The following is a 19,804-nucleotide window of genomic DNA, read 5'->3' on the forward strand; positions in this document are numbered from 1 at the left end:
CAAATGTGTCATACTTATTTCTGCAATTTCTCTGATTTGCTCCATGTTTTCTGGCTGTACTCAGGAACCTGTTTCAGGCACTGAAAAAATCTTCTCTGTCTAGACTGAATGCAAAGGGAGAACATCTAATAAAAATATTCAGAAGAGGAATTTATTTCCATGAAATCTCTCTCAATTTCTCCTCCTTCACATTTTGTCAGAATTTGAAACCATAGGGATAAAAAACCTTAAAAAAAAAAAAGTTTGCAAAAATTGAATTAAAATTTCCAGATGAAGAAAAATGTTTAACTTGTTCTAATACACACTGGATCATTGAAATTCCTACACAATTCTCCAAGAGAAGGAAATAGCAGAATTCATGAAATACATTAATTTTCAGTAATATTGTAACTTGAAATACTTCAAATTCTTCTATAAAAGTGACTATTTACTGAATAAATCACATAGGGCTTCTGTACCAGCCTCACACTACATCAGGATGGATCTCCTGAAAAGTTTTGGTGATATGGTTTGAAATTAGTTAGTAAAAGCTTTTCTTGTCAACAAATCATATATTGGAGCAGGAGAATAACATGCCCTCATTTTTCTCCAGCTTTCTGTGAGCTCCAGAGGGCTCTGGCCTTGGTTGGCTTCCCTCCTCCCACTGGAAAGGGCACCTCCCCTCTGGGGAAGGTTGTCTGTACCAACTGCTCACACTGATGACTCAAATCCAGCCGTCTGCTCCAAGCCCAAAGCTCAGTCTGCTTCTCTCTGAATGTCTCGCCATCGGCTCAAGCTCAGTATGGCTCGCCAGAGCTCTTAATCTGTCTTCTACGCTCTCCTTGCTACTGCTGTTTTCAGTCACTGTGGTTAACATCACTGGCTGTTCTGTTCCTTGGCCCTTGAGCTTGTCCAGCACCTTCAGTCTAGGACTCTTGAGGCCCTCTGTAAATTTTGATACACAAAAAAACTTCAAAGCTTTGACCTTTCTCATATTTCCACACAGCTAAAATTACCAGTCCAGCTTTCATCCTTTCACCACAAGATGCTTCTCCCTGATTTGGACGGGGCCTGTTTCCTGCTCATTCCTCCATGCCCACAGCTGTAAGCAGGCTTCCCCTCTCCTCCCATGTTCCCATCCACTCTCCCGACATCAAGCACAACACAATTCTCCTGCATACAGACAGCAGCCATGCTGCCATCTTGGACAACCTGTGGCACCATCTGTCATCACACATTCAGGAACCTTTCACAGCATTAATGACCTCTTTCAACATTGCTCTGCTAGTCAAGGTGAAGCTCTCTGTAAAAACATACAGAATGTTGTCATTATGCACCTTCAGCCTTTGCCAGGGAGCTTTCCTTTTTCACAGTCTACAAAACACCAGATTGCATGTTGCAAGACCTGTAACATCACATTATTTTTCTCCGTGTCTCTGAATGGCAAGCTATCTGTTGTCTTGTGTTCTTCACTTTGATTGAAAGTAGTAGATCATAAATGCATGGAGCATCTCTACCACCTGGCCCCATATGGAAAATGGCACAGTGATGCCCTGGTCCACATCTGAATTGCACAGAATCTGCAATACTAGAAATACAGAGATTTGATATTCAGCATCTTTGGAATGTGTTATTCAGTTTAAGGACTAGGTTTGACTCACACTGCTTCAGAGAAGAGTCTAAAGTTATCCCTAGATGTTTAAAAAGTGAATTATAATTATTATGATTATTTAGCATCTACTGAAATAAGGTGCCTTGCTTAAAAAAGCAATTCTGGAATCAGATTTTATTCATTCTTCTTATTTTTACCTTCATTGTGGAATTGTAGAGGTAATATTTTAAATGACTTGCTATACAGGTGGCTAAAGCACTGCTTTGTGGGTTAATCTTGCACGGTGTTCAATTTAGTTTGGATTTCAGATTTGGTGATCACTGAATTACATATCATTTTCTTTCTTTCTCAAGTATTGAAAGGTTCCTTTCAAAGTCATGTGCAAGTCCCTCTTGGAAGCACATTTCTGGTGCTCTGACTCCAAAGTTTATACTTTCTGCAAGGATCTATAGTTTCTATATTTTTATAACCTAAACCAAATGTTTTCTGAGGCATAACAGAAAGCTTTATTTCTAAAGCATTTGAACGCATACATTCTAAACATATTAAATATGGGTAGATGATGACTGCAGAAAAAGATATTTCTAGATGTGGAGTCTTTTAAAAAGAGCTAAAACTGTTTTCCTTTCCAAGAAAAATCTATCCAATTCCCTATGTTTAGTGTATTTAACATTCTGTCATCGTGTCATAATCTGTTAACAGGAAGCTGCTTACTGGTTTGCTCACTGCCAAGATTAGGGGTGACATTCCTACACTCTTGAAATTAGTGACAAAACTTCCTTTGACTTCAATAGGCAGAAGATTTCATCCAAAGCAAGAAAATTCTTATCCTTACATTTTCAGAATGGAAAAGAATGAAAAGCCTTCTTCCAATTCATATTTATCTCAATTTTCAGATACTGCCACGTAAGGATTATTTATACTGTCATCCTTTTCTATATAAAGATTATCTTAGCTGCTTTTGACACTGAAGGCAGGAGTTAGCATATAAGGTGTTTGTGCAGCATACAATAATAACAAAAACAAAAGATATCTTGGAAAGGCAAAAGCAAACACTAAAAATTAACACTTATATTTCCATTTTAAAAAATCCTAATATGGATTTGCTACCTTTCCACACAAAAGAATGAACACTTCTCTAGATAGAAAATTATATTTGTAAAAATTTTGTTTTCAGAGTGATGTTTGGTGGGAGGAGGTGGAGGAAGGGATGGTTCAAGATTCAGTGAAATAAGTGTGGGGAAAAAGTAGACACAAAACCTTCTATTGACTTTGTTGGACTTTATGTCATACCCTTCTCCCCTGTGTGGCAATAAAGTACTGTGTAGCAAGAAAAGTTCAACTCCTTCTAACTTTTCTTCTGCAAGAGCCTTCTCAAGAAGAACTTGGCAAAATACCTGAGCCATGAGTCCCAGCCAAATTGTATAAAATTAGGATTCATTTCCAGAAATGCTGAAGTAAGTATAATCTAAGTATCAGGAACACGGTGATTTGGTGCCTAAGTAGGCACCAGACCTACAAACCTTGCAAACACTGAAGGTCTCTGTGAAAACTTATTGTGCAACCCAAGCACACCACATGCAGTGAGACCTGAGTATTGACTGTCTACCTAGGGACACAAGGGCACAGATGTACTATGTGATCTCAGGTTTTTGGCAAATCTTTCTTTTCATGTTAAAATTTAATAATAATAATAAAGAGTCATCAGTCTTGTCTACAATTAGAATTTTGTTCGCTCTTCACCTCAGGTCACTGCACATGGAAAAGGTGAACCTCAAACACCTTAACTTTCATCTGTCTGAAAATGTTCCTTCACAGAAAAGTGCTTTTGGGTTGGGTGTACTTATATTATGATCTCTGTGTTCATCCTCCTATAACAGTTTAGATATGTTGGTTTAGATTGCCCACCTGATGAAATACCTTTTAATACTACTTTGTAATTGCAATGCCATGCTAATGCTTTGTGGACATCACTACATCAGTGAACTGACTTCATGGCAGTGTAAGCACATGTATGCTCACCAATGCACATACCGAGGACAAGCCAGAGGAGGATTCTGCAGTGCCACACTGACTTCAATGAACCCATCCTGTCCCACGGCATACAGAGAAGTTTGCCACAGTGAACTATTGTTTTGCTTGATAGCACTTTCAAATGTTGATCAGACCTGTGCCATGTAGAAGTTTCTGTGACTGAGATAATAAAACCGTATTTTATTATGTAAGCCACTTCATAAATCAGATCAAAAATGAGCAATCCTTTAATTACCTATAAACAGTACAAAAGGATTATAATTAATGTGTAGGCTAGATGAACATAATTTAGGAATCAAAGGATCACTGAAAATCAACAGGACTTAGGCTCTTGAGTCAGTGCTTCCAAAATAGAAACCCATCAGGGCAGACAGTTTGAGAGTCACATTCCCCCGAAACTGGAGTTATGCGTACACCTCAGCACACGCTCACCGTAGCACAAGACTGAGGTTCTGCTGACACCTGTTGGTAAACGTCTGAAGAGCAGAACTGATGTACTGATGTCACACAATTAAGTAAATGAAATAAAAAACATGTATAGAAAACAGGAGTAAAAGTACAGACGTGTCTTCATTCTATAACAGAAAAGTTTCCAGTTATTGGTAAGTCATAATGCGAGTGAGGTTGGGGAAAAGGCTACAAGGAAAGGTAAAAACAAAATTTGCTGCTAGATTTTTTGTCAGATCTCCCCTGACCAAGACGATGAGTTCACTTCCTACTGAGTCAATATACTACTTGCAGTGAGTCATTGTGGAGATGCTGACTAAGCTGAAAGAGATTTGCTAATGACTGGATGATCAGCAGAATTATAATTAATATCAGCAGAGACCAGTATCTGTTTTGCAAATGATCAGAATCATGCTAACATGGGAGTGTGATAAGATGACAAACGCTACTAAGAGATTTTCAAACTTTTTATTTTATATATGGGAAGATAAAATTTTGCTTACTCAGTGATTTATCTTCAAAACACATCAAAATATCAAAACTGAACTCTGTTAGTGTTGGTTAGGCCCAAGAAAAGGTAAAATTTTGGTAGAAATTTACTTTCTGCCACAATACAAACAATTAAGATAGGTTTCAAATTTTCAGTCATAGCACAGTCCTAATGTGAATAACTTTCAATTCTGTGTTAACCAAGCAAGGCAAATATCAAAAAAGGCAGAAGAGTGCTACACCTTTCATTGTAAGGATTTCTGTTATCAGACTGCACACTGCACTCTCTTTCATTTGTACAGGGCGTACATGGTGTCTGGTAAGAAAGATATGTTTTGTGCAGTGTTTTAGACACTATGTGAATGTGCTTTCCTGATAAGAAAAGATCCAACAGTATAGATTTGCTCCTTCTGCTGTTGTTCACTTCCTTCTCCCCCCACTGCCCCCACAAAAAACAAGGGAGAAGTTTACAGTACAGAGAAAATTCACTTTCACTCCCTGGTGCTCGTATTTGAAAGGAAATTACTGCTTGCAAAATTACGGGTCCAAAGACCTTACCCTGGACCGCTGTGCACTTGTTTGTTTTTTATTTTTGGGGGTTTTTTTTGTTGTTGTTTTTGTTTTTGTTTTGTTTTGTTTTGTTTGTATTGTTGGGGTTTTTTTTGTATATTCCCACCTTCATCCTGGATACAGGATGAATTGGAAGGTATCGTGATGGATAATTGCTGTGCTTACTGGATGCTTGCCAGCCCCTTCAGGAATGACCCTGCCCTGCTCTGAGAGCGCCGCTGGAGCCTGAGGAACTCCGGGCGCTGCCGTGTGGAGCCGCGGAGCGCCCGTGTGGCCAGGCTGCCCTCTCCCGCCAGCTCAGGGAGCTCCAGCTGTGTGCAAGAAGCACAGCTGCCCAAAACTCCCACTGCAGCTCAGACTGGCTGCTTTTACAGCACGAAGCTGATCTTCGGAGACGTGGAAATGCCCCGGATACTGAGATGTAGGGCTGTTCAGTCAGATACACGACAGATACCCGTGCTCGAGCTGCTAACAGTCAGGCATTCTGGACAAACGTAAATACATTCACCCCGGACAATACCTTCAGGCTGAAAAACACATTTTCACGAGGCAAACTGCAGATCAGAATCAAATGCACGGCCTCCACTGTCTACAAAATAAATTTGCAGTAAGCTGCCCAAAACTCCCAGACAAACTGTGGACATACAACTTGTCTGTGTTACACACTGGCAAGCAGAACACTTGACTAATATTGAGCTAATTGAGCTAATAATTCTCCCCATCATGCAAATTTGTGCGCATATACAATTCTGTCTGGGAAGCTTTAGACAGAAACAGCCTTGGCTTGCCGGTATCTACCTAAGCAAGCTGCTCAGACAATTAGCAAGCTTTTATCAGCATCGGGCATGTCAAGGCATTGCCATCAATCTCCTTGCTGGTGGCATGTCCTTGAGCTCCAGAACAAAAGGTGGAGTCATAGACAGCAGCTGTCCTGCTGCCTTGCAAAGGGAGAAGAAACAAACAAACAAGGTAATAAGGAAAAATGACCTAAAGAGAAGGGATGAGAGGAAAGAAGTCACACAGCTGTTGTTTAGGATGTAAGCAAAGATGATGAGCACGGTTATGTCACTACGTAACAGTGACCATTACAGGGCTGGCATATTTCATATGGACACAACCCTCAGCCTCTACACAGGATGTCCAATTAGAGATGGTAACTCCATTAAGAGAAGGCAATCAAGACACAGTTCTGAGCTGGTAACTGTAAAGGTTTGATGCCATTTCCAAAATGTTTTAGGTCATTGTCATCCCAGGTGGTTACTTTATTAGCAACCATGAGCGAACTTTGGGTTTACCAGACATTTAAAGGTCACACACGAACCTCCATGTCTCCAGCTGGTGCCATTAACCACACATACACATGAGTTTACCCTGGATGAAGAGCTGCAGTGAAGTCCTCCCCAGGCTGACAGAACAGCTTGGCAAAGGCTGTGGGCAGCAGCTTTATTTGGAAGAAAAGCAATTCAGCCATGCTGCCAAACCACCTCCTGTCTCCTGCACTGTGAAGGAGGAGTACACCTGGTCTATCCCAGGAAGAAAAATGTTTGCATGTTTTCTGACCCAGGAAATCCTATTGTAAAATAAATATCCATGCATGAGCCTGAAGTCATCCACTTGAAACACCTTTACTGGGTGCCCTTTCATCTAGATCAGCTGCACAGGCCAGAGCGGGGGCTGGCATGGAACTACACACCATGACCAGCGGGGCTGGTGTTCTGGAGTGGCCATCTCCACTGGGACCAGGTGGCCAACTTGTCCTTCACTGTTAGGGCAAAGGGGACTCGCTGGAAACTTGCAGATGTATGTTCAATGGAAATGCACTAGAGGTTTGAGTGGACCAAGCCAGGTTTAGCCTGGAGAAGGCTCAGGGGTGACCTTATGGCTCTTTACAACTCCCCGAAAGGAGGTTCTAGCTGGATAAGGGTTGGTCTCTTCTCCCAGGCAGCCTGTGACAGAAGAAGAGGACTCAGTCTTAAGCTGCACTGAAGTAGGCTTAGGTTGGACATCAGGAGGAATTTCTTCCCAGAAGGGGTGATTAGGCATCAGAATGGGCTGCCTAGAGAGGTGGTGGAGTCACTATTCTTAAAGTTTTTAAGGAAAGACTGGACATGGCACTTACTGCCATGGTGTACTTGACAAGGTAGAGTTCTGTCACAGGTGAGGATCTCAGAAGTCTTTTCCAATGTAATCGATTCTGTGATTCTGTGACCTGGCTTTGAGCTGCCTGAGTCACACAATCAAAATCGAAGAATCAACCCCACCGAGGAATGAGCTCTGATTTCTGGCCAGCGCAGAGGGCACCTTTGCAAGCCGGCCCCGAGCCTCTTCCCTCACCGCGTGCCAAGGCTGAGGAGCCGAGCGGGAAAACAATGACAATCTGCGATTTTATTTTTTGGTAAACGTGTACTATAAGAGGGATGAAACCCGGGTGGAGCCGGGTACACAGCCATGCCGGAGCACGGTGAGCGGGAGCGGGGAGCAGAGACCAAGGGCGGCGGGGCCGCAAGGGCAGGGCCGGCTCCTCAGCCGCCGCCATGGCGCCCGGCGCGCTGCGGCGGGAGCCGGCAGGGGGCGCTGGCGCTGTGCTGCCAGGGGGCGGCCGTATGGCGGCTGCGGCGCTGCGCCTGTGCCGCGCTGCGCGCCTGCTGCCGGCTGCTGCCGCCGCGACCCAAAACACGGCCCCAGCGCCGCGGCCGCCTCCGCGCCTCGCCTCCTCCTCCTCCTCTTCCTCCTCCGCCTCCTCTGCTTCCCGGCCCTCTCCGCCGCAGCCCGCCATGCCGGCCTTCCAGTACCCCGAGGTGTACCGCGACGAGACCGCCGTGAGTAGGGCGCGGGCTGGGACAGCAGCCGGCGTGCGGCGGCCGCCGGGCCCGGGCGCGGGGCACCCGGCTCGCCATGCCCCGCGGGGCTGCCTCGGGGCGGGAGCGCCGCCTCGGCTCTGGGGGCTTTGTTCGGCTGCGGCCGCGGAACGCCCGGCGTGCTCCGTGCGGAGCCTCGGGTTTGTCACGCCCGCGGGCCGCGGCGGCTGCCAGGGGCTTGTTCGGGCGGGATTCGGGCCCTTGCGCCGGTGCCTCCGGGCACGTCCCGCCCGTGCGGGGCCGGCGGGGCCGGGAGCCGGTCCGGGGCGGGCGGCGGTGCGGGAGCAGCGGCCGCACGGCGCTTCCCGGAGCTCCGGTACCGGTGTCAGGGAATCCCAGGCCTCCGCCCGGGCTGCAGCAGCGTCAGCAGAGGAACAAATAGTCTATTTATATAGGATGGCACATCTGTAACATAGTCTCATCTCCCTGTGTTTCCACCGGGTCTGGATACACAAGGGATTACAGTGTAAGTTTGGCCAAAATGGGTTCGATTTTCTTTCCCTTTCTCAAAGCACTGTGCACCGGCCAGGAAGGATTTTCATTGCATTTAAACCAAACTGTTTGCCGGTATGAGCCAAAGCTGGAAAAAATCCTGAAGTATTTACTTTCCTAGTTGACTGTAAGGCTGAACTGTGCAAGCCCTAATAACCGGTATCTAGTCTTTTCTTATCTACTGGAGGAAGGAAGCAGGTAAATTCAACCACGTGGATTAATCTTTTGTAGTTTATGTTTTGTTCTTTGTTTTGGGGTAGGCTTTTGATTTTTTGAATTACGATTTATGTGTATATATATATACACATAATGCACACATTTGTGGGCAACAGTAGTAGGGAGGGCTAAACCAGAGACTGTGTAGCCAGGAACTGGCTTTGGGTACATCCAGTACTTTGGGTACATCCAGTAATCAGGTTTCATAAGTTGCCTTGAAAACCTTAAGGGTCCTGGTCTGATTGATGGGGTTTCTTTTTTGCTTACTAGTCTACCTTGTGGAAGGAATTTATGTGCATTTCTCCATTTTTCTGGTTCTCTCTGTTTTTTTTCTGAGAACTACTCTGCTGCTGTGGTGCCATCACCAAAGAATGGCAATACTGGTAACTCACCTGGGAGCAATATGTTGGTTCTCTCTTTGCTCCTTGGCACTGTATGCTTTTGTGAAATTCCAAATGCCCTTCCTTATGCTGACTATCATTCCTTGATGGATAGAGTTTGCTTATGTGCATATCTTTTTTAAAATTACTGTCTTTTGTAAATTCAGGTGTCGGATTACCATGGATGCAAAATCAGCGATCCGTACTGCTGGCTTGAAGATCCCGATAGCGAGGAGACGAAGGTAACCTTTTCTTTGCATGGGGATGGCTGCTTTCGCATGCTTCTCTTTTATAGACCAGATGCATTGGTACTCTGCTTTTGAAGAGCCTGCCAATACGTTTTGAAAACTTACATAGTGAACAAAGGTGTAGTTCATGTGGTAACTCATGGCGCCAGCAGCAATGCCATTATTTCGTCCCTGTCTTTTAACGGGAGAAAGGTTGAATGGGGCTTTGAGCAATGGGTTTACTGGCAAATGTCCCAGCCCACGGTAGGGGCATTGAACTAAATGATCTTCAAGGTCCTTTCCTACCCAAACCATTTTATGGTTCTATGAAAGTGTGGAATACTTGGTATAACTTAGATCACAGAATTTTTAAAAATAAACCTATGTTTATCTTGCCCCCATTTTTCTTGGCCAGTTTGAATGTTCAAGGTGTTGATGTCATACTGAAGAGAAATGTTAACTTTTTTTTTCTCTGTGTGTGCTTGGTTGGACCAGTCAAGGGCAGCTGTAAGCAACCAAATTCCCTCCTCCAGATATGTAAGGTATATAATGTAATAAAAACGAACCTGTGGTTAGGTGGGAAAGTTCCTGTCTCACTTTGGGGAAAGGAAGTGGTGTAAGCAACCAAACTCCCTCCTCCAGATATGTAATGAAAACGAACCTGTGGTTAGGTGGGGAAGTTCCTGTCTCACTTTGGGGAAAGGAAGTGCAGGGTGTGAGTTCATGGTCTGCTGCTGTTTGTCCATTGTCGTCTAAGACAGACTGGGGAAACATCCCTGGCACAGCTGAAATGTGCTACACTGTGAAATGTGAAACACTTCTGGTAGTGACATAGGCCACAACTGCAACACCACACTTTCACTTTGTCTTGGTTTTGGCTCTAGTTGGACTTCCAACTTCTTGGCTTGTTTTAATACTTTGTGGGAAATAAGCTCATTTTTCGACTACAGCAAAGCCTTTTGCTGCTATGTTAGTCATGTACAGTACCTTAACTCACTGGCAGTGTAGGCAGTAATGCTGAGCTTGTTCCAGACATGAGGGATGGACAAGTGATGAAAAAGAAGGGATCATGTGGGGTTGGGTTGTACTATTCTGAACGTGTGTATATTTGAATTAGGACTAGAACTGAAACTCTCAAATCTACAATTAAATGGATTTGATAATAGACCAGTGTTTTGTTCACATTTTGATAAATTTTCCAAATTTTGCACTTGGAAGTCACAAGAACTCTAATAAATTTTTCTTTGTAATACTTAGGAAAGGTTTGTGCTCTCTTCTAGGAGTTGCCCTGAGCTACCGTTGGCTGAATATGAACTGTAAATGCTTTGCAGAGTAATAACAAAGATTGGTCATGTTAAAACAGTTGCTATTCTGAGGCTTTTTCTTGGAAAGTATACTGTCAGTAGAATAATTATCTTGACAGAGTAGCTTAGTAGAATGTAGAAAGGTGATAGGTTGTAGAAAAGCATGGTTGAAAAGAATTTGTGGCATGTGTTTCTTAGATGAAATTTAGTTTGACTCTTGTTTTAGAATGATAGTTGGCCTCCTTAAACCATCTCTACTGGTAGTACAATGCTGTAAAAATTGTTTTGGTTTTCAAATTACCTAATCTTCCAAAACAGCCATAGGAGGTTGCTTTACTTGGACCCTTATTCTGTACTTTCTGCTGCTAGCAAAGTCTGCCCTTGTTCAAGGTTTATGATACATTGTCAGATGCAGATATCTACAGGTACAGTAAAAATCTTTCTAGGTTCATGAAGGTGTTCAGTTACTGTTTGCCCTGTAGCCTGGGGGGCATCTGTTTAGCTCAGTGTGGTGGGTAGAGTTGTTTGCTGTGACAGTTTCTGCTGACATATGTTCTTGTACTTTACCTAGAGCAATATTTCAATTATGTATTGCTTTTTAAACATGAGTGCAACTTCATGCTCAAAAGTGTGGAGACAGAAAGTTTCCAAACTGGACTGTATTCTTCTCCACAAAACTCTTTGAAAAATCTATAATTCCTGCTCCTTTTTCATACAGCGGTGGCATTCCATTTAGAAATAATCTTGGAATCTTTGGTGTACACTAATTGGAAATAAGAAAAATATATTAAGTTCCTGTAAAAGCAAAATTATGACTGATACAGTTGTGAGTGTAATAATTAGTCTGTAAGCATGCTCTTGGGCAGTGAATGCTTGTAAGGAAAAGTCTGTGTTTCTTCTTTGAATATCACTAATGAAAGCAGATGTGGTGAGATGTGTCTATGCAGTTAAAAGTAGGTAACACACAGTTCCAGTATACCCTTGCAGCAAAGTTGTCATTTTGGTCATGTTATTGATGGATGAGACGAAGATGTGTGCCGGTTTCTGTTCCCTGGAAAGTAACTGGAAAGTGCTTTTGGCTGTCCAGTACATTGGATGGTCTTACACATGTTTTTGTAAGCCACTGTTTTGCTGAAAATGTCACAGGACTGGGAGAAGTTAATTTATTTGTATAGGATCCACAGTCCATATTTTTGTGTATGTGGTCTTTGAAATTCACATGTTTCCATTTAGAGAAAGCAATTCAGATACACAATTCTTGGGTAGATTTCATTAAGTTCTTTCACCATCTGATGGGGGGACGGTTATAGCGATACAACATGGAGGCTGCATGACTTACCACTGGGATGTGCTTTGCAAATATTAATTCTTCACCTGAAGAATTAATACGCGACTAAACACTGATTGCAGCTGGTAAGTGTGTGCCAGGTACTCTGCCTGTACAGCCACTGGCTTTTCTGAACATCTGTGAAGCTCAAGTTGTGCAGTGTGAATTGTAGCCCTGCTGTTTCTGTGGGTCATGCCCTGCAATGAAGTTGTAACTCAGACGTTACAATGCGTTGATCTGATTGCCTTGTGACAGATTCAGGACAGGTAGCAACAACAGGCTCTTTCAAACCTTCTTCCAAAGAGCCCCGTGTAAGCAAGGGATGAGTGGACAGGATTTTGTGCTGGAGGTGAGAGGCTGGAGTCTGAGGGTGACACTGCAGCTGCTGCTGCGACATTTGGCTGTGAGTTACAAGGTGTCCTGTCCTACCTTCATGGTAGAGACAGAAGAGTCTGCACGTCTGCTTGTTGGCAGCTGTGATTCACCTTAAGATGCTTAGGTATTAATTTTAGGTTAATGTACCATGCTATAAATAGGGATGATGAAACACCAATAGAGCACCAGGTTTTCCATGCATGCAACAAACAGCTGGAGTGGTAATGGTTTTGATCACTGTCCTTAAGTGTTTGTGACAGGAGCTGGAGTGTTTTATAGAAACCAGAGTTCCCAAAGTTTTCAGAGATTAGTGTTTTTTCCCTAAGAATCGATCTGTGAGCAATACTTTGGTTTTATCATAAAATACTGGCTGGGACTAATTCTGTGTGTTATGTTATTAATATTAACAGATGATGCACATGACGTTTTCTGTCATCTTAAAGCTCTTTCCAGCTCCTGAAATAAAACTGCACTCTGTGGGCAATATTTGTCATTTAGGTGAATGTGAGAGTTTTTAAAAGCATGGTGTGCTTTTGGAGGTTTTTACCTTAGGTTTTGGGGTAGTGCAGTCTGTGGGCAATATTTGTAATTTAGGCGTTTTTAAAAGCATGGTGTGCTTTTGGAGGTTTTTACCTTAGGTTTTGGGGACTTCTTGTGTATTTGTTTGGGTTTTTGTTTAGGGTTTCTTTGGTTGTTGGGGTTTTGGGTTTTTTAAGGGGAAAGGCAGGAGGACTGTTTTGTCTCTTGGCTGGTTACTCCATTATATGCACACAGAGTCATTATTTAAGATATAAATTGAGTCCTATCAAAGAATTGTGGCATAATGCAAATAAACATGTAGGATTCCTCACATGTGACACTGCATAACATATATGAGGGAAACATCTGTTGCATTGCTTCTGAAAATGTTTTCTGTAGAAAATAGGCATTTCTGCTTGAGTTCATATTTTTTTTGATTATTTTGTTTCAGGCATTTGTGGAGGCTCAGAACAAGCTCACAGTACCCTTTCTCGAGCAGTGTCCTGTTAGAGCACTGTTCAAGGAACGAATGACTGAACTCTATGATTATCCTAAGTACAGCTGCCACTTCAAGAAAGGAAAAAGGTATGTGAGGAATGTCTTTGGAGGTGGTGATGAATGTGAAGCAAGTCAGAAGCAACTATTAATTAGGAAAACAAATTATATTTGTATTTATTTTTTTATAGTTGCGACATAAGAAAACTAAGCCAGTGTTAACATGTGTGGTTGCATGATGCAGAGCGCAAGGTGCTTCACTCTCTCCAGTTTCCAATCATATACTCTTCTTATTTTATTGTCTTTTATTTTATAAGAATTTATGAGTTTATCAGAACTCAGATGATTTTCTGGAATAATTATTGTAAAAGTAAAGCTTCAAGGAGTTTCTTTCAGAAAGGCTTGGTCACTGTCAGTATAGGTAAAAGCATGTTGTCTGAAAACAGCATAAGCCCATCATGTGTGTTCTGTTCCAGATATTTGCTAGAACCCCTGCTCTACATTGATCATTCTTTGAGCAGCTGGTAGGCTTTTTTTTTGTTTAGTCATAGCCAGTGAAAAGCAGTAGGAATTCCCTTATGAAAAACTGCTCCTGTAGCTGCAGGGTATATGGGAAGTATCATTTGGAGGACTTAAAGCAACTGATGGAAAAAGATCTGATTTTTTAGAAACAAAGAAATCCTGCTATATTCCAGTGCCTAACCTACTTATATCCCTGGTTTAATTCTGTGGCTAGCTGAAGAAATGGTATTTCTATGTCTTACCCAAGATCTGGAGACTGCAGCTGCTACTGAATTTAATGTGACTTCTTTTAGAAACAGTAGCAAGCTTCTAGAGAAAGGGAGTAAAGGGACTTAACTGCATCTAAAGATTGTTTTAGCAGTTGAAAGCGAAGTCATGCAAACAACCAGCCACTCTTAATCATGGGAAACACAGATAATCTTTTTCAATATTTTTGTTTTATCCTTGTTGAGTGGACACCCAGATATGTCATATATGTGACATCTAAAGATTGTTTTAGCAGCTGAAAATGAAGTAGTGCAAACAACCAGCCACTCTTAATTATGGGAAACACAGATAATAATTTTCAATATTTTCAATTTGTTTTATCCTTGTTGAGTGGACACCCAGCTATGTCATATATGTGTTCACCATAATCCACAGATAATGAGAAAGAGGATATCTTGTTGCCTTAAGATTTCTACACAGATATTGAGAGGGATTTGTTTTAGTGATCTGTGCTGTGAGGAAGGCACTGATACTACTAAGGGAGGGAAATTCTGTACTGCATGGGGTTTGTTGAAGGTACATGGTGGGGAGTGAGCCCAAGCTGTTGGTGGATTTAATGTGAATTTTAATTGACATGGATGTAGCACAACATGACAGAGTATAGAAGTGTGAGGTTTAAGCTCCTCCTTAAGTGAGCTTTTTAGGACAGTGCTGCCTGTGGGGAAGTATGCCTTATTGAGTGAGTCAGGCAAAGCTTGTTAGTTTGTATGTGATGCTCATGCAGATGTAGCATGTGACCAGGTCTGGTCAGTGACTGCTCTGGATTCTCTGACCCATTCTCCCTGTGCAGTGCAAACATGTCTGGGTGTTGTTACCTTCAGTGTATTAAGGCCTGTTATTGCAGAAGGGCTGGCAGTGATAAATACCATCTCTGCTAACAGATAGAAATTCTTAATTTGATGCAGCTGACTGTCCTTCGGGAAGAACATTTGTGCCAGGAGCTTGATGTGCCTGTAATTTATGACACTTTACTTCAACTTTAATAGATATCTTTTTAGTCTTTCTGAGTGATACTCTATTTCTTGGCATGTGCTGGATTTAAATCTGAGCAGTTCAAATATAATACAAATACAGTAGAAAAGCCCTATGTTGTGGTGTGTGAGGCGATCAAGAGGTCTCTACCAAGTTAAATAACAGTCAGTAAGGTGTGGGGTAAGGAACTATTCTATTTGAAGAATTTTCTGAACTTCTCATGACACTTAGAAATCCTTAAATTTAACTGCTCTGGTTTTCTGATGAAGAATAGCTGCTAAAGGTCAGTGTCTGAAGAGTGTTCTGTAGAGGTCTGCAGAAAGGAGGGGTGCCCAGGGAGGTGCTGTGTCTGTCTGATTGCTTGACCTTTGCTTCACAGCTTGTTGCCCAGCATTTCAGAGATGAAATTGGCAAGAAAATAGTGGATCAAATAGAAAATTACTTTTCTTTTTCTTCTATTTCTTTTAATCTTTCAGTTTTGCACTTGCTGAACATTACTGTTATTACTTAAATGTATTACTAGCTGCTATTGTTAGCCAGGCCTTTGTGAGTATATTTTCCCCTTCTGGCTTGACCAAGTTCCCATGTTTGTACCCAAGTACTTTTCAGTCTTAGGGAATATATCAATTTATATTTAGATTTGATTGTTGCTCTGTAAATTTCCCTGTTCCCCCGGCGGCACTGCTGTCTGGTTTTTTAAGTCATGTATTTGTGTAGTAAAGTTCTATGAAAATGGGTGTTAATTTCTATGAGCTCTGTGGTGTCTTAGGATGTGAAGAGTATCACTCACTAAAGACAGCTCTGTAATTGTCTGTTCTTTTTCAAACACACATTTCTAAGGACATTGAAACAGTTTTGGTTCTATTTGATTTGAACATAAGTCTGTCACCTAGTATGGATTGAAAGCAGCTGTATGAATGACAAAGCTGAGAACATAAGGGATGGGAGCCTGTGCCAGTGCTTGTAACAGAGAAATGCTGCAGCTGCCAGAGTAGTTTAACATAGACAGTTATGTGGAGTTTATAGTATACTTAGAATTCTTTGAAATGCACTGTGGCAAATGCAACTTTTATTTTTAAAAGGTATTTTGGATGTATCCTAGCCATGACTCCTACTCTGCTGTGAAACTTGTGTTTCCTTAACCTATTCATCTGTCTTTTATTCACTTCATGACAACTTCATACAAGGTTTTTTGTGCTTGCCTAACTGAAAATCAGAGTTCTTCCTATTTAATTTTTCCCTCTTGTGTTCTTTTTAGGTATTTTCACTTCTACAATACCGGGCTCCAGAATCAGCGAGTTTTATATGTACAAGATTCCTTGGATGCTGATGCCAAAGTTTTTCTTGATCCAAATAAGCTTTCTGATGATGGCACTGTGGCCTTACGAGGTTAGTGAGACAGCAGTTCCTGCTGAGTAAGTCTCAGTCTTCAGCAGAAGTTGAAAATTTAATCTTAAGTATTTGCAATAGCCCTATGTGGATTTGTATGGTGTGTCAGAAGAACACTTCTAAATCTACATTGTATCCACAATTAACTTGGTTTAGTTTACCAATACTTTTTTCACAACTCTGTAACAGGTTTCCAATGAAATATGAGCACCTCTTAAGGCTGTCCATAGCAAGGAAAAAAGTTTATGTATTTATATTGATTAGTTCTCTTAAAATTGTATTTTGCAGTTTTAACACAAGCCAACAAGTTAAAAGTAAGAGACTGTGAAGGAACATATAATTAACTTATATGATCACAAAATTGTTTGTGTTCACTAGGGCTGTAACCTCTCTTAGCTGTCAATTTTCACACTCCTACTTGCTCATTTTCAGAAGCAGACTCTTGGACCTAAAAGTCACTAAGTCTTTTCAAGGACAGTTAATAAAAACAGCTGTCAGAATTAGTGAATGTTTCTCTAAAAGTGACCTAGCTGAAAAGAATCAATGTGGCTTTTTTTTTAATGGCCTTAATCTGTGTATATTACATTGATATAATCTCTGTGTATTTCTAGAAGTCTTACGGCATAGTCTCCTTCCAAAGGCACTTAGAAAACCAACAGCTGTGTAATAAGAGGTAGAACTCCTGGTATTGATTAATAATTGATTTAAGGGCAGAGAAAGGAAGAACTGATGGGCTGTCAAGTGCAAATCACCAGTAAAGCTCTGTGAGAGACTGTGCTAGGATCTAGAATTTGCAGTGTTCATATGCTGAACATACTAGAAAAAGGAGTGAGCCATGAGGTAGCAGAGTTTGGTGACAGTACAAAGTTATTCCTGGTTGAAGAATGACTGAAGAGTTGCAGGAAGACCTTAATAATAATTCAAGTGGGCAATAAATTAACAGGCAAAAGTCTTTGTACAGATAAATTAAGTGGTGCACAAAGGGGGACAAATAATCCTGACCTCATTTATGGAGAATGGATGGAGTGAACTCTTGAGCTCATGATGACCTCTTAGGAACAATGCTTGAAGTGTAACACATAATTCCATGAACATGTCAACTTGGTTCTTGGTAGAAGCCGAAAAAGTACATCAAATGCCAATTTGTTAATCAGGAAGAAATTTCTCCCTGGAGGCATTCAAGAAAAACTCAGTGTGACGCTCAGTGCTGAGATTTAGTTGACAAGGTGGTGATCAGTCAAAGGTTGAACTCATGGAGGTCTTTTCCAACCTTCATGATTCTGTGATTCTATGAAATGGAGAACAAAACAAGGAGACACCATTACATTAGCAGCCCAGAAGTTTATACTGTACCATTGAGAACTAAATCAACACCAGTCTCCTCAGCTCAAAAGGGGCTCTGAAATACAGGTTGGAGGAGGGCAATAGGAACAATCAAAGGAAAAACTGAGTGTGCCTGGATTAATCAGCTTGGAAAAGGGACAATTTAGCAAAGATGTTAGAGGTCTGCAGAATCATTTGTGGCATGCAATAGGATGGAGAGAAGGAATAAGGGTTGATTAGTCATTTTTCTATTTCAAGAATGAGGGAATATCAAATGAAAGCAGTGGGAGTCAGGTCCCAAGCAAGCAGAAGAAGGTGATGGTTCATGCTGCAAGAAGTAAATCTGTAGAACCCCTTACCAATGGATGGTGGTGGTGGAAAAAAGCAAGCTGGACATAATCAAGGAGAAGGGAGGCATTCAGGAGTATTAGCCAATTACTGAATGGAAAAAGAGTCTGCTAAACTAAATATGGTTGGAGGTGATAAAAATATTTGAGGGAAATATTACGTGTGCGTGCATTGTTCTTGCATGTATTCCTGCATTTTGTTCTTGTGCTTGCATTGCACAGTATCAGCACAGGCTGGGGAATGAAGAGATTGAGAGCATCCTTGCTAACAAGGACTTGGGGGTCCTGGTGGATGAGAGGCTCGACATGAGCCAGTAATGTGAGCTTGCAGCCCAGAAAGTGATTTAATCCTGGGCTGCATCCAAAGCAGCGTGGTCAGCAGGGCAAGGGATGGGATTCTGCTCCTCCACTGGGCTCCTGTGAGACTCTGCCTGGAGCACTGCATCTAAATCTAGGCCCCTATTCTAGGAAAGACATGAACCTGTTTGGAGTCCAGAAGAGGGCCATGAAAAGATGTTGAGGGCTGAAGCACCTCGCCTATGACAAAAGGCTGAGAGAGTTGGGATTATTCAGCCCGGAAAAGCTGTGGGATGACCCTATAGTAGCTTTCCTGTACCTGAAGGGGGCCTACAAGAAAGCTGGAGGGGGACTTTTTACTAGGTCATGTAGTGATAGGACAGGGTAGAATGGTTTTAAACTGAAAAATAATAGGTTTAGATTAGATATGATGAAAAAATACTTTACTGTGAAGGTGGTGAAGCACTGGAACAGGTTGCCCAGAGAAGCTGTGGATGTCCCATACCTGAAAGTGATCAAGACCAGGTTAGACAGAGCTTTGAGCAGCCTTTGTCTAGTGGAAGGTGTCCTTGTCTACAGCAGAAAGGTAGGAACTAGCTGATTTTTAAGATCCCTTCCAACCAAACCATTCCATGATTATGTGGTTGTTCTTACTTGTGTAGGTATCACATTGTGGTTACTCCTGAGGAATTGTGGAACTAGGAACTAGGTGGAATTGTGTTCCGAATCAGACTTGCCACTCTTATATTCTTATGGGAGAGAATATATTGGTGTGGCACAGTGGTGCCTCTCAAAACTATCATGTCTGTGAAATGCAACCTGTACTTTCAGGTCTGTACAGGCCTGTGATAATTCAGTCTCTTTGCTTGACTTGATTTGCAAGCAGGAATTTGATCTTTATCAGCTAAAATGGAAGCTCTTTATTCCTCATTGTTTGGATGAAGTGAAATATATATCACAGGTCTTAGCTGAGAATACTGGTAATTAACCATTTGCATGCTAGTGGTAAAGTTTCCCAGTTACTTCAGTTTTCAGGTTTTTAAAGGGTCTCGTTTTCAGTGACTCAATTTTTTAAAGTAGTATTTACACTATTTCAGATACATAGCTTGCATCTTTGTTAGCTTCTTTGGTACTGTGTCTTTCTTAAAAATTCCACTCGAGTTCTCTACCTACGTTCATTTTAATTTTCTAGGTCTTCCTGCCAAGCTCAGAGCAGTAGAAGAAATGTGATTCAAACTATAATTGGTTGGGCATAAGTTATGTTACTGAACATGGATACTTACTGAGTATCTGTGCCTAAACTGGGATCTGTGAATTAATTGAGAAGTCCACAGAGACTGGAAAAGTGGTGTGAATCTCGAGT

The 19,804-nt window shown here is 41.8% G+C and overlaps 1 protein-coding gene across 1 annotated transcript in view; it reads left to right on the forward strand.

Moving 5' to 3' along the window:
* Positions 1–7,709: 7,709 nt before the first annotated feature.
* The window catches only part of LOC120511024 (prolyl endopeptidase), an 88,475-nt gene continuing 76,380 nt past the window's right edge, over positions 7,710–19,804 (forward strand). The window contains exons 1-4 of the mRNA XM_039727597.1: positions 7,710–7,950; positions 9,245–9,319; positions 13,281–13,414; positions 16,344–16,474. Of these exons, the coding sequence (XP_039583531.1) occupies positions 7,735–7,950; positions 9,245–9,319; positions 13,281–13,414; positions 16,344–16,474 (556 nt within the window). The 5' untranslated portion in view covers positions 7,710–7,734. The remainder of the gene's footprint in view (positions 7,951–9,244; positions 9,320–13,280; positions 13,415–16,343; positions 16,475–19,804) is intronic.

Source organism: Passer montanus, unplaced genomic scaffold (assembly GCF_014805655.1).
Source record: "Passer montanus isolate IOZ18808 unplaced genomic scaffold, ASM1480565v1 scaffold11, whole genome shotgun sequence".
Taxonomy (NCBI): domain Eukaryota; kingdom Metazoa; phylum Chordata; class Aves; order Passeriformes; family Passeridae; genus Passer; species Passer montanus.